The sequence below is a fragment of the Coregonus clupeaformis genome, chromosome 7 (assembly GCF_020615455.1).
Source record: "Coregonus clupeaformis isolate EN_2021a chromosome 7, ASM2061545v1, whole genome shotgun sequence".
Classification (NCBI taxonomy): domain Eukaryota; kingdom Metazoa; phylum Chordata; class Actinopteri; order Salmoniformes; family Salmonidae; genus Coregonus; species Coregonus clupeaformis.
The window spans coordinates 6186942-6199148 of NC_059198.1; the positions used below are offsets into that span (position 1 = coordinate 6186942).

Here is a 12207-nt window from a genome sequence, read left to right on the forward strand (position 1 = left end):
GATCTGTACTTCTCCACAACTTTGTCCCTGACCTGTTTGGAGAGCTCCTTGGTCTTCATGGTGCCGCTTGCTTGGTGGTGCCCCTTGCTTTGTGGTGTTGCAGACTCTGGGAACTTTAAGAACAGGTGTATATACAGTGGGGGAAAAAAGTATTTAGTCAGCCACCAATTTTGCAAGTTCTCCCACTTAAAAAGATGAGAGAGGCCTGTAATTTTCATCATAGGTACACGTCAACTATGACAGACAAAATGAGGAAAAAAAATCCAGAAAATCACATTGTAGGATTTTTAATGAATTTATTTGCAAATTATGGTGGAAAATAAGTATTTGGTCAATAACAAAAGTTTCTCAATACTTTGTTATATACCCTTTGTTGGCAATGACACAGGTCAAACGTTTTCTGTAAGTCTTCACAAGGTTTTCACACACTGTTGCTGGTATTTTGGCCCATTCCTCCATGCAGATCTCCTCTAGTGCAGTGATGTTTTGGTGCTGTTGCTGGGCAACACGGACTTTCAACTCCCTCCAAAGATTTTCTATGGGGTTGAGATCTGGAGACTGGCTAGGCCACTCCAGGACCTTGAAATGCTTCTTACGAAGCCACTCCTTCGTTGCCCGGGAGGTGTGTTTGGGATCATTGTCATGCTGAAAGACCCAGCCACGTTTCATCTTCAATGCCCTTGCTGATGGAAGGAGGTTTTCACTCAAAATCTCACGATACATGGCCCCATTCATTCTTTCCTTTACACGGATCAGTCGTCCTGGTCCCTTTGCAGAAAAACAGCCCCAAAGCATGATGTTTCCACCCCATGCTTCACAGTAGGTATGGTGTTCTTTGGATGCAACTCAGCATTCTTTGTCCTCCAAACACGACGAGTTGAGTTTTTACCAAAAAGTTATATTTTGGTTTCATCTGACCATATGACATTCTCCCAATCCTCTTCTGGATCATCCAAATGCACTCTAGCAAACTTCAGACGGTTCTGGACATGTACTGGCTTAAGCAGGGGGACACGTCTGGCACTGCAGGATTTGAGTCCCTGGCGGCGTAGTGTGTTACTGATGGTAGGCTTTGTTACTTTGGTCCCAGCTCTCTGCAGGTCATTCACGAGGTCCCCCTGTGTGGTTCTGGGATTTTTGCTCACCGTTCTTGTGATCATTTTGACCCCACGGGGTGAGATCTTGCGTGGAGCCCCAGATCGAGGGAGATTATCAGTGGTCTTGTATGTCTTCCATTTCCAAATACTTATTTTCCACCATAATTTGCAAATAAATTCATAAAAAATCCTACAATGTGATTTTTTTCTCAATTTGTCTGTCATAGTTGACGTGTACCTATGATGAAAATTACAGGCCTCTCTCATCTTTTTAAGTGGGAGAACTTGCACAATTGGTGACTGACTAAATACTTTTTTCCCCCACTGTATACTGAGATCATGTGACAGATCATGTGACACTTAGATTGCACACAGTGGGACTTTATTTGACTAATTATGTGACTTCTGAAGGTAATTGGTTGCACCAGATCTTATTTAGGGGCTTCAAAGCATAGGGGGTGAATACAAGTTATTTTTTTCTTTTCACTTCACCAATTTGGACTATTTTGTGTGTGTCCATTACATGAAATCCAAATAAAAATCCATTTAAATTACAGGTTGTAATGCAACAAAATAGGAAAAACGCCAAGGGGGATGAAGACTTTTGCAAGACACTGTAGATCTGATCATGTACACAGACTGTATGGAGTCTAAAGTACTGTCTGTCTTTGTGGGATGTCTGATGCATTCACCAGTAACACACAGGAGACAATGATGGTATGGCACAGTATGGTACAATATGGCACAGTATGGTACAGTATGGTATGGATGATGACTTTACTTATGTTTTCCTATTTCTTCCCACTCTGAAATGTACCACATGATTGTAATAATGATATTCTCTTCACACCCTCCACTCACTGACGGTCAGATGTCACAGTCAACCTAGAGTGTTCATCATCTTTATAAACATGTTAAAAACGCTAATTGCTTGTGATCACTTTACCTGTTGAATCATTCAAACAGTTATCTACCATGAGGTATAGTTATCTACCATGAGGTATAGTTATCTAACATGAGGTAAAGTTATCTACCATGAGGTAAAGTTATCTACCATTAGGTAAAGTTCTACAAAAGCATGTGTTTCATTCCTACAGTACAACAATAGCCACTTCTAGTGGTCAGAAGTGTTGTGTGCAGGACCCTGAGTTTATACTGACCTTGTGACCTTCTAGACAGGTCAAGTTGGTAGGAGACAGGTAATATGGACTTAGTAATGAGTTCTGCACTTTAGACACAGATTGCAGTGCACCACCTAAATTGCACTAAAGCATAACACTATTATCAGACTGCCCCACCAGTAGGAATCAGACAAGTTGTCATCCTACTGGAGGCTTTACATGGTGAAAGGAAAATTGATTGAAAATATTGTGACTTTTTCATTTGAATGCCTTAAGTTGAAGACAAAAAAACTAGTTTAATGTTCACAAAACGTTATTGTTGCTCCTCCTTGTGATGTAACTTCCGTTTATTACACAACAAGAGAAATTGTGTCTTTCCCGCCTTCATTTGCTTTGCACCGACAGACTGGAACTCAGCACGCACCACGCAGTTGTTTGTAATAAGGGGTCAAAATGTCATTTTCTTCTCTATTTGGTTTATTATTGACAAACCTCCTGTTAATTCAAGGTAAGAACATTGTCTTCTCTTTGTATTTTTCTGGGTGCTGCTGACATTTCATATGTTTTAGTCTCCCCAATGTGTGGCAGCCACCCTGAATTCCTGGCACATATTTAGTGTAGTTGGTTTAGCTTTTTGGATGTCTTGAGGGTTTGCTTATCTCTTTGCTATTTGCAGTTCAATTTGAAAAAGTTACATATCTCAGGAAAGAGAGATTGCAAAATACAAATTGTCCCACAACCAGTTTTTCTTCAAAATGGCGTTGGCAGTAAAGCATTTTTGGGGGCGTTGGCTACAGTACCAGCACTGTGTCACGGTTTCGGCCGAGGCTGCCTCTCTTCCTTGCTCGGGCAGGCTTCGGCGTTCGTCGTCTCCGGAATACTAGCTGCCACCATTGCATGTTTCTATGTTTGTTTGCTTTTGTCTGATTGTTGTTACACCTGTTATCGTTTAGTGTAATTAGTGTCCTATAAGTTCTCGTTGTGTTTGTCTAGTGTTGTGTGTGATTGTTTTCACTGTCGTGCGCTTAGCTATTGTCTGTACAGTTTGCTCGGTTGAGCTGCTCTCCATTCTGTGTTTTGGAGTATTTTGTCGCACGTATTTTGTGCGCCCGCTTTATTTCGCCTGCGTGCGGAGTTTCTCGCCTCAGGGCATTTGTTTTCGTGCTGTGTTTTGTTGCCAAACAACTAAAGTCTTTTGGACTTACTTTGTGCGTCCTGCGCCTGATTCCACCACCACACCCACTTACAGCTACACTGACAGAATCACACACCCTTCTCGATGGAGTCAGCAGGAGCCGCAGCAGCACAGGCGACGTTGGAGGACAGGGTCCGCGAACAAAATGACCAGATCCTGCGGATGGGGTCCGCACTGCAGGAGGTGATCACCACCATCCGAGGCTGGGAGACCCGAGGGACTCCTCCACCGCCATCCTCCCTGCCCGCACCATCGGCAGGTCAGCCCATTCCCGCTCCGGAACCCAGAGGAGTTCGACTCTCGCTCCCGAGGGCCTACGATGGAACCGCGGCCGGGTGTCAGGGATTCCTTCTCCAGGTGGAGCTTTACCTGGCCACCGTGCACCCGGCGCCCTCCGTGACCCTGATCTCCTGCCTTTCCGGGAAGGCGTTGGAATGGGCCAACGCAGAGTGGAGGAGAATCGACGCTGACACCATCACCTACGACGAGTTCTCCCGCCGCTTCAGGGCGGTGTTTGACCATCCCCCGGAGGGGAAAGCGGCGGGGGAGCGTCTGGTCTGCCTCCGGCAGGGGAAGAGGAGTGCCCAGGAGTTCGCCTTGGAATTCCGTACTCTAGCGGCGGATGCAGGGTGGAATGAGCGGGCTCTCATCGATCACTACCGATGTAGTCTACGCGAGGACGTCCGTAGGGAGCTGGCCTGTAGGGACACCAGCCTCTCGTTCGACCAGTTCGTCGACATGTCCATCAGGCTGGATACCCTGCTAGCTACCCGCGGACGTCCCGAGGGGGGTCCGTCCATTTCACCCTCCAGCGCCTCCGAGCCGTGCCCCATGGAGCTCGGGGGCGCTGGCGCTAGAGAGAGGAGGGGTCGGCTTACGAGGGGGTCCATCTCCTGCATCAACTGTGGTCGGGGAGGACACACCGCGGCTAGGTGCTGGGGATGGCCTCCTAGGGGAGAGGACGACAGGTCCCGCACTGGGGAGTCCTTCCAGGTGAGTAGGCGCCCCACTCACCCAGAGCTCTCTGTTGCACATTTCTGTATACCTGTGCGTTTTCCACAGGTAGCACCTCATTCCCAGCATAAGGCGCTGGTAGATTCAGGCGCGGCTGGGAATTTTGTTGATAAGAAGTTTTGTTTAGCCTTAGGGATTCCCCTTCTCCCTGTTGACGTCCCCTTCCCCGTTCATGCCCTAGATAGCCGTCCGTTGGGTGCGGGCTTGATCAGGGAGGTCACTGCGCCACTTAGGATGTGTGCGCAGGGGGTCATCAGGAGATGATCCAGCTATTTCTGATCGACTCGCCTGCGTATCCAGTGGTGCTGGGCATGCCCTGGTTGAGTACCCATAACCCATCTATTTCGTGGCAGGAGAGGGCTCTGATGGAGTGGTCTGCCCAGTGTGTGGGTCGATGTTTAGGCGTTTCCGTAGGGGCTACCTCGGTGGAGAGTCCAAACCAGGTGCCCGCATTGCACGTTCCCCCTGAGTATGGGGATTTGGCTATTGTGTTCAGTAAGTCGAGGGCGACGCAGTTGCCTCCCCCATAGGCAGGGAGATTGTGCGATAGACCTCCAGGCAGGAGCTGCGCTCCCATGGAGCCATGTGTATCCTCTGTCTCAGGAGGAGAAGAGAGCTATGGAGACGTACATAGACGAATCTCTGAGACAAGGATACATACGGCCCTCCACTTCCCCCTGCGTCCTCGAGTTTCTTTTTTGTGAAGAAAAAGGATGGAGGATTACGCCCGTGCATTGATTACCGTGGTCTCAATCAGATCACGGTGAAGTACAGTTATCCACTCCCGCTGATTGCGACCATGACGGAATCATTGCACGGGGCGCGTTTCTTCACTAAATTAGATCTCAGGAGCGCGTACAACTTGGTGCGCATTAGGGGGGGCGATGAATGGAAGACAGCCTTTAGTACCACCTCGGGCCATTACGAGTATCTTGTCATGCCATACGGGTTGATGAACGCTCCTTCAGTTTTCCAATCATTCGTGGATGAGATCTTCAGGGACATGCAGGGGCAGGGGGTGGTCGTGTACATCGATGACATTCTCGTGTACTCGCCTACCCGAGTCGAGCATGTGGCCCTGGTGCGCCGAGTGTTGTGGAGACTGTTGGAGCACGACCTGTATGTCAAGGCAGAGAAGTGTCTGTTCTTCCAGGAGTCGGTCTCCTTTTTGGGTTATCAGTTGTCTGCGTCAGGGGTGAAGATGGAGGTAGACCGGGTGTCAGCCGTGCGTAATTGGCAAACGCCAACCACTGTGAAGGAGGTGCAGCAGTTTTTGGGGTTTGAGAATTATTACCGGAGGTTTATCCGGGGTTTTGGACAGGTGGCAGCTCCCATAACGTCTCTTTTGAAGGGGGGTCCGGTGCGTCTGCAGTGGTCAGCCGAGGCGGACAGGGCGTTTGGGAGGCTGAAGGACCTGTTTACCTCGGCTCCGGTGCTGGCGCATCCGGATCCCTCTTTTCCATTTCAGGTAGAGGTGGACGCGTCAGAGGCCGGTATAGGAGCCGTGCTGTCGCAACGGTCCGGCGCGCCACCTAAACTCCGCCCCTGTGCTTTTTATTCCAAGAAGCTCAGTCCGGCGGAGCGAAACTATGACGTGGGGGACAGGGAGCTGTTAGCCGTAGTACAGGCCCTAAAGGTGTGGAGGCACTGGCTTGAGGGGGCTCAACACCCTTTCCTCATTTTGACGGACCACCGTAACCTGGAGTACATCCGGGCAGCGAGGAGGCTGAACCCTCGCCAGGCGAGGTGGAATATGTTTTTGACCCGGTTCACATTTAAGATCACGTACATCCCTGGGTCACAGAACCGTAAGGCAGACGCACTGTCTCGGCGGTATGACACGGAGGAGAGGTCCGTGGAGCCCACTCCCATACTGCCGGAGTCTTGTCTGGTGGCACCGGTAGTGTGCGAGGTCGATGCTGAACTCGAGCGGGCGTTACGCACCGTCCCTAGTCCACCTCAATGCCCGGAGGGTCGGAAGTACGTTCCGCTCGAGGTTCAGGATCGATTGATCTATTGGGCTCACACGTCACCCTCCTCTGGACACCCTGGTATCGGCCGGACAGTGCACTGTCTTAGTGCCAAGTACTGGTGGCCCACGTTGGCGAGGGATGTGAGGGTTTATGTTTCCTCCTGCTCGGTGTGCGCCCAGTGTAAGGCGCCTAGACATCTGCCTAGGGGTAAGTTACTACCCCTGCCCGTTCCACAACGACCATGGTCTCACCTCTCGGTGGATTTCCTTACTGACCTTCCTCCTTCACAGGGGAATACCACTATACTGGTCGTTGTGGACCGGTTTTCTAAGGCCTGTCGTTTGCTCCCTATGCCGGGCCTTCCTACTGCCCTGCAAACCGCCGAAGCACTATTCACCCATGTGTTCCGGCACTACGGGGTACCCGAGGATATTGTGTCTGATCGAGGTCCCCAATTTACCTCCAGAGTCTGGAGAGCTTTTATGGAGCGGTTGGGGGTCTCGGTGAGCCTCACCTCGGGTTACCACCCGGAGAGTAATGGGCAGGTGGAACGCGTGAACCAGGATGTGGGTAGGTTTCTTAGAACATACTGCCAGGACCGGCCGGAGGAGTGGGCAAGGTACGTTCCTGGGCCGAAATGGCCCAGAATTCCCTACGCCATTCCTCCACTAACCTAACCCCTTTCCAATGTGTGTTAGGTTACCAGCCGGTTCTGGCACCTTGGCAGCAGAGCCAGATCGAGGCTCCTGCGGTGGATGAGTGGGTGCGGCGCTCGGAGGAGACATGGAACGCTGCACACGTCCACCTGCAGCGGGCCCTCCGTCGTCATAAGGCGAGCGCCGATCTCCACCGCAGTGAGGGACCGGTGTACGCACCTGGTGATCGAGTCTGGCTCTCTACCAGAAACCTGCCCCTCCGCCTGCCCTGTCGGAAACTGGGTCGGCGGTTTGTAGGGCCATTTAAAGTCATGAGAAGGTTGAACAAGGTGTGTTACAAATTACAACTACCTGTTGAGTATAAAAGTATTAACCCCTCGTTCCATGTGTCTCTTCTCAGGCCGGTGGTAGCTGGCCCACTCCAAGAAAGTGAGATCAGGGAGACTCCTCCGCCCCCAATGGACATCGAGGGGGCACCGGCGTACTCCGTGAGGTCCATCTTGGATTCGAGACGTCGGATGGGGGGTCTCCAATATCTAGTGGAGTGGGAGGGGTACGGCCCGGAGGAACGGTGCTGGGTGCCGAGGAGAGACATTTTGGACCCGTCTCTCCTGACGGAATTCCATCGTGGGCACCCGACGCACCCTGCTCCGCGTCGTCCTGGTCGTCCCCGAGGCCGGAGTCGGCGCACGTCTGGAGCCGCGCGTCAAGGGGGGGTACTGTCACGGTTTCGGCCGAGGCTGCCTCTCTTCCTTGCTCGGGCAGGCTTCGGCGTTCGTGCGTCTCGGAATACTAGCTGCCACCGTTGCATGTTTCTATGTTCGTTGCTTTTGTCTGATTGTTGTTACACCTGTTATCGTTTAGTGTAATTAGTGTCCTATAAGTTCTCGTTGTGTTTGTCTAGTGTTGTGTGTGATTGTTTTCACTGTCGTGCGCTTAGCTATTGTCTGTACAGTTTGCTCGGTTGAGCTGCTCTCCATTCTGTGTTTTGGAGTATTTTGTCGCACGTATTTTGTGCGCCCGCTTTATTTCGCCTGCGTGCGGAGTTTCTCGCCTCAGGGCATTTGTTTTCGTGCTGTGTTTTGTTGCCAAACAACTAAAGTCTTTTGGACTTACTTTGTGCGTCCTGCGCCTGATTCCACCACCACACCCACCTACAGCTACACTGACACACTGTTACGGTGTATTTTTGGTTGTGAGATGTCTCTCCTGCACTTCTACAAACTATATCACTATATGTTAATGTTATCAGGTTCTGCAAACTTAAACTGTTTTTATTTATTCAAAACACATCTGGTTTGTGTCGTAAGTTTAAAATGTTCTATTTAACCTTTATTTAACCAGGAAGTGGTCAGAGTATCTCTCCCAAGGGATACCAGAATAGAGGTACAAGGCTTTATATTAGTTAGACTGTGGAAGATAAGAGGACAGGGTTAACCAGTTGGCCTAGTATAATGTAGCTTAGCTTAATCATGAACACAGAAAGGTGTGGTACAGCAGAACTAGCAACACAGACCCTCCATTCACCCTACCTCCCTCCCTCCCTCCCTCCCACTCCTATCCACCAACCCCCATTATTCCAAATTCCTCCAAATTCCAGAAGTGAAACCTGTTACCCTCTGTATCCTCCCACCCCCAAACATTGAAAAATAAGGATGGAGGGAGGGAGGAGGGGATATATGGCTACAAATAGTGATGCAAACACGATCATACGTTATCGTCTTTATAAAGCAGGCTGCTTCTTCTGGACATTTGTATCTCTTCAACAGCAGTAATTAAAGATATGTGCTCTAGATGGCTGTGGTAATTGTTTTTCAACATACAGTATCTCTTCCTTATTTTTTCTACAGGATGTTGGGGCGAAGAAGAAACAAAGAATGTTAGTTGTGCAAGCCTCCAAACTGGAAATACTTACAAATACTGTGTAGATGAGAAGGAGAAACCTAAATGCGTGGAGTGGGAATCAGTGGATTCCAATAATGTAAGATATCTGTTTATTGTATCTCACAAGACTCTCGTGACTACAACTACAGATGATGTACGACTTGCAAACTTGGGATTCAATATTGATTCACAGGCTTCACTATCAGATTACTGTAGAATCAAAAATATGACTGTCTTTTACACTTCAATATAGACAGTAGATACAGTTTAATGACAAATGTATTCAAACATGTAGAAGATTGTTTTTGAGTGGTAGATTTTTAATTTAACTTTTGTATTTTTTCTTCCACAGTCTTCTATGTGGCTTGCGGAACTTTGCCAACACAAAAAGACTACACCAGCACCCAATGTGATTGATGTCAACTACTCATGTATCACCCTCCCAGAGTGTGTGAACGTAAACCATATTGCCATAAGTGGTTTGACTGTGAGTATGGCTATTTATCACTGCCGTTTAGGCTATGTACAGTTACCTTGTAAAGTACAATACCAGATCAAACATTCCAGTTGCATGTTAACAATTTGATTATAAAATGTAAATATATTGATGTTATCATATTTCAGAATCAGGAGCATTGGACCTATTTCATTGTGTCTGGTGCATCAGGTGAGATGTGTATATTGCTTTTCAAGTTTGTTGTTTTGTTTCACACATTCATATATATACAATATATATATATATATATATATATATATATATATATATATATATATATATATATATATATATATATTGTCTTGTTCTAGATGAGCCAAATAAGCCTTTGGAGAAATCGCCTGAGTGGCAGAATAAAACTACAGGTGAGTGTTCCTTTGTAACTACAGAGCATAGCATATTGAAGGAGGGCTGTTGTTTCCAGTGGCTCTCTGTTGGGTAGTCATCAAAATGCTTCTCTGTTATGAATTTCATTAACTATGTCTTTCATTTTATTTTGAAGATAATGTGAAGCAGGATGCCGACCAGAAAAACCAAGACCATAACAACACTCACCCATGGCTCATCCCAGGTGAGTGAGTCCAGGTGATCATTGTGTGGTAAAGTAACACTCTCTTATTAAGCTTAAAAACATGAAATAGTTTAAACAATATCATAGATATTATCAATGGGCAAAACTGTGTTCAACCATTTAAACAATTAGGATTGTTGCTTTGATTGTAAACCCTGTCTCTAGTTTTTCAGTTGTAATTGCTGTTGCCATTATAATTTTGCTCGGTGTTGGTTGGTTAGTGGACAAAAAGCTGAAGAAGGGGTAAGGGCAGTTTCATTATGACACAACAGTACATTCCACATACAACCACTGGCACACAATTCTCACCCCTTCGTATTAAAACAACTTGACTGAAAAGGTTCTGACCCCAATCACAAGTTTACTTTACAGACCACCAAACTGTTGTGTTCTCAGAAAATTACGTCAGAAATCTTCTGTTTATTTTATTACCATCTACAAGTTATTTCCTTGCCCTTTATAGTGTTGTGTGTTCAATAGAAATGTATCCTGATTTAATGCATACTGTGTCTTACTACATAGGTTTCCAAGCCAGACCAATAACTTTTCCACATCAGAATCCCTTGATATATATTGATCCCAGGGGTCATGTTAGTTTCTGTTAGTTTCTGTCTCCATAGAGGACATTGTGGTGGTGGAGGAAGGGGTCATAATAAATGTGAACTCTGATTATTGTATGTCTTATTACTCCTACAGCACTAAGGACCATACTGATGACCTGCCTCCTGATGCTGAGACTCTGGTTCAACCTCAGACGAATGGACAGGTGCTCTCTGACCGGTGAGATCCTGGCTTTTACACTGTTCTGTGTGTATGTCACAGGCAGGATCGAACACGGGTCTCCCATGGGAGAAACCAACGTTTTGACTGTTAGCCCAAGCAGAAATGTCCTGTTGGGCCGTGGGTGACACTTATTGTGAAGTTGCAGGCAGGGCTACCTCATCACGAGACCATGAGCCCTACTCATATCCGCTACATGTAGCAGCAGCCATCTTTTGCCTTTAAAGTTGCATGTGATGCTACACAAAATGTAATATTTGTGAATCAGTCCTCTGTAATGTAGGCTTTGGACATGGACAAAATATTACCCCTCCCAAACAATATCATTAAATGCAATGTAATAATCTCTCCTTTAGCGACCAAGGAGAGGAAGGCGTACTAGGAGTGGAGGACGGAAAGCCGTCAGACAATGACCAAGCAGACACTGAATCCTGTCAGAAGACACATGCTGATTCCCCTCCACTGAATATACCCAAGGTTGTCAGGTAAATTCTCCACACGAGAACTCCTTTAATAGATCCTCATTATCCATTGAATGACAATCTAATTTCTCCCTTTAGAATTGATCCCATGGATCATGTTAGTCTCGGCCTCTATGGAGTAAAGTGTTATTTGTGGTGGATCAAAAGTGTTGCAAGGGATGGTAGAGGAGGTTCAATAACTGTTTGAGTTCCTGTTTCCTGATCCAGTCTGTATCTTACTCCACAGGGAATCACACCTGACCGATGGGGCTCCAGGTCAGGGTGCTGGTGAGACTTCACCCCTCCTCTGCAGGTGAGTCACTCCTCTGTAATTTAGGCCATGAACATGTAGACCATGTGTACCCCTCTAAAACAGATCCTTAAATTCTTATCCATGTAATAATCACCCTTAGAAGCCCAGGAGAGGAAGGCGTGCTAGAAGGGGAGGACAGGAAGCCAGCAGACAGTGGGGAACAGACCCTGAATCCTGTCAGAAGACACATGCTGAACCCCCTGACATCAGGTAAACTTCACTACATCCAGTACTCATTGATGATAACCGTCACCAAGGACAAAGGACCTAATGACATGGAGTCAAGAAGAGGAGAACTGTAACAAGCGGTGGACGTTTGTATAACAAAAGAGAACCTAATAAGATATGATAAAATACAGTAATATATGATATACAGTACATATTATAAGATACACATATGTGACTAGCTTCATCATAATCAGTCATATCAACCCCAAGACACATTCTGAACAGTGTGCTTTACTGAACAGTGATTTTCAGAAACCTCAACAGTTTGTTAAGTTAATTCTCTATGCGACAGCTGTAATCTGGATAGGTTAGGAAACATATTCTAGTGAAATCAGTTGAAATTCAAAAACAGCCCAATACTTTTAGATAACTTATCTAAATTATTATGATCTAAATTATTATGATCTAAATGTTTAAT

General features: G+C 47.0%; 1 protein-coding gene across 1 annotated transcript; it reads left to right on the plus strand.

Annotated features, from left to right (window-relative positions):
* Nucleotides 1-2623: 2623 nt before the first annotated feature.
* LOC123491168 lies at nucleotides 2624-11863 on the plus strand. Its single transcript, XM_045221009.1, has 11 exons — nucleotides 2624-2726; nucleotides 8907-9037; nucleotides 9293-9427; nucleotides 9565-9607; nucleotides 9748-9801; nucleotides 9939-10007; nucleotides 10181-10250; nucleotides 10704-10787; nucleotides 11144-11272; nucleotides 11496-11561; nucleotides 11662-11863. Exons 1-11 carry the CDS (start codon nucleotides 2672-2674, stop codon nucleotides 11861-11863), a joined length of 1038 nt encoding a protein of 345 aa, XP_045076944.1. The 5' UTR covers nucleotides 2624-2671.
* Nucleotides 11864-12207: the final 344 nt, after the last annotated feature.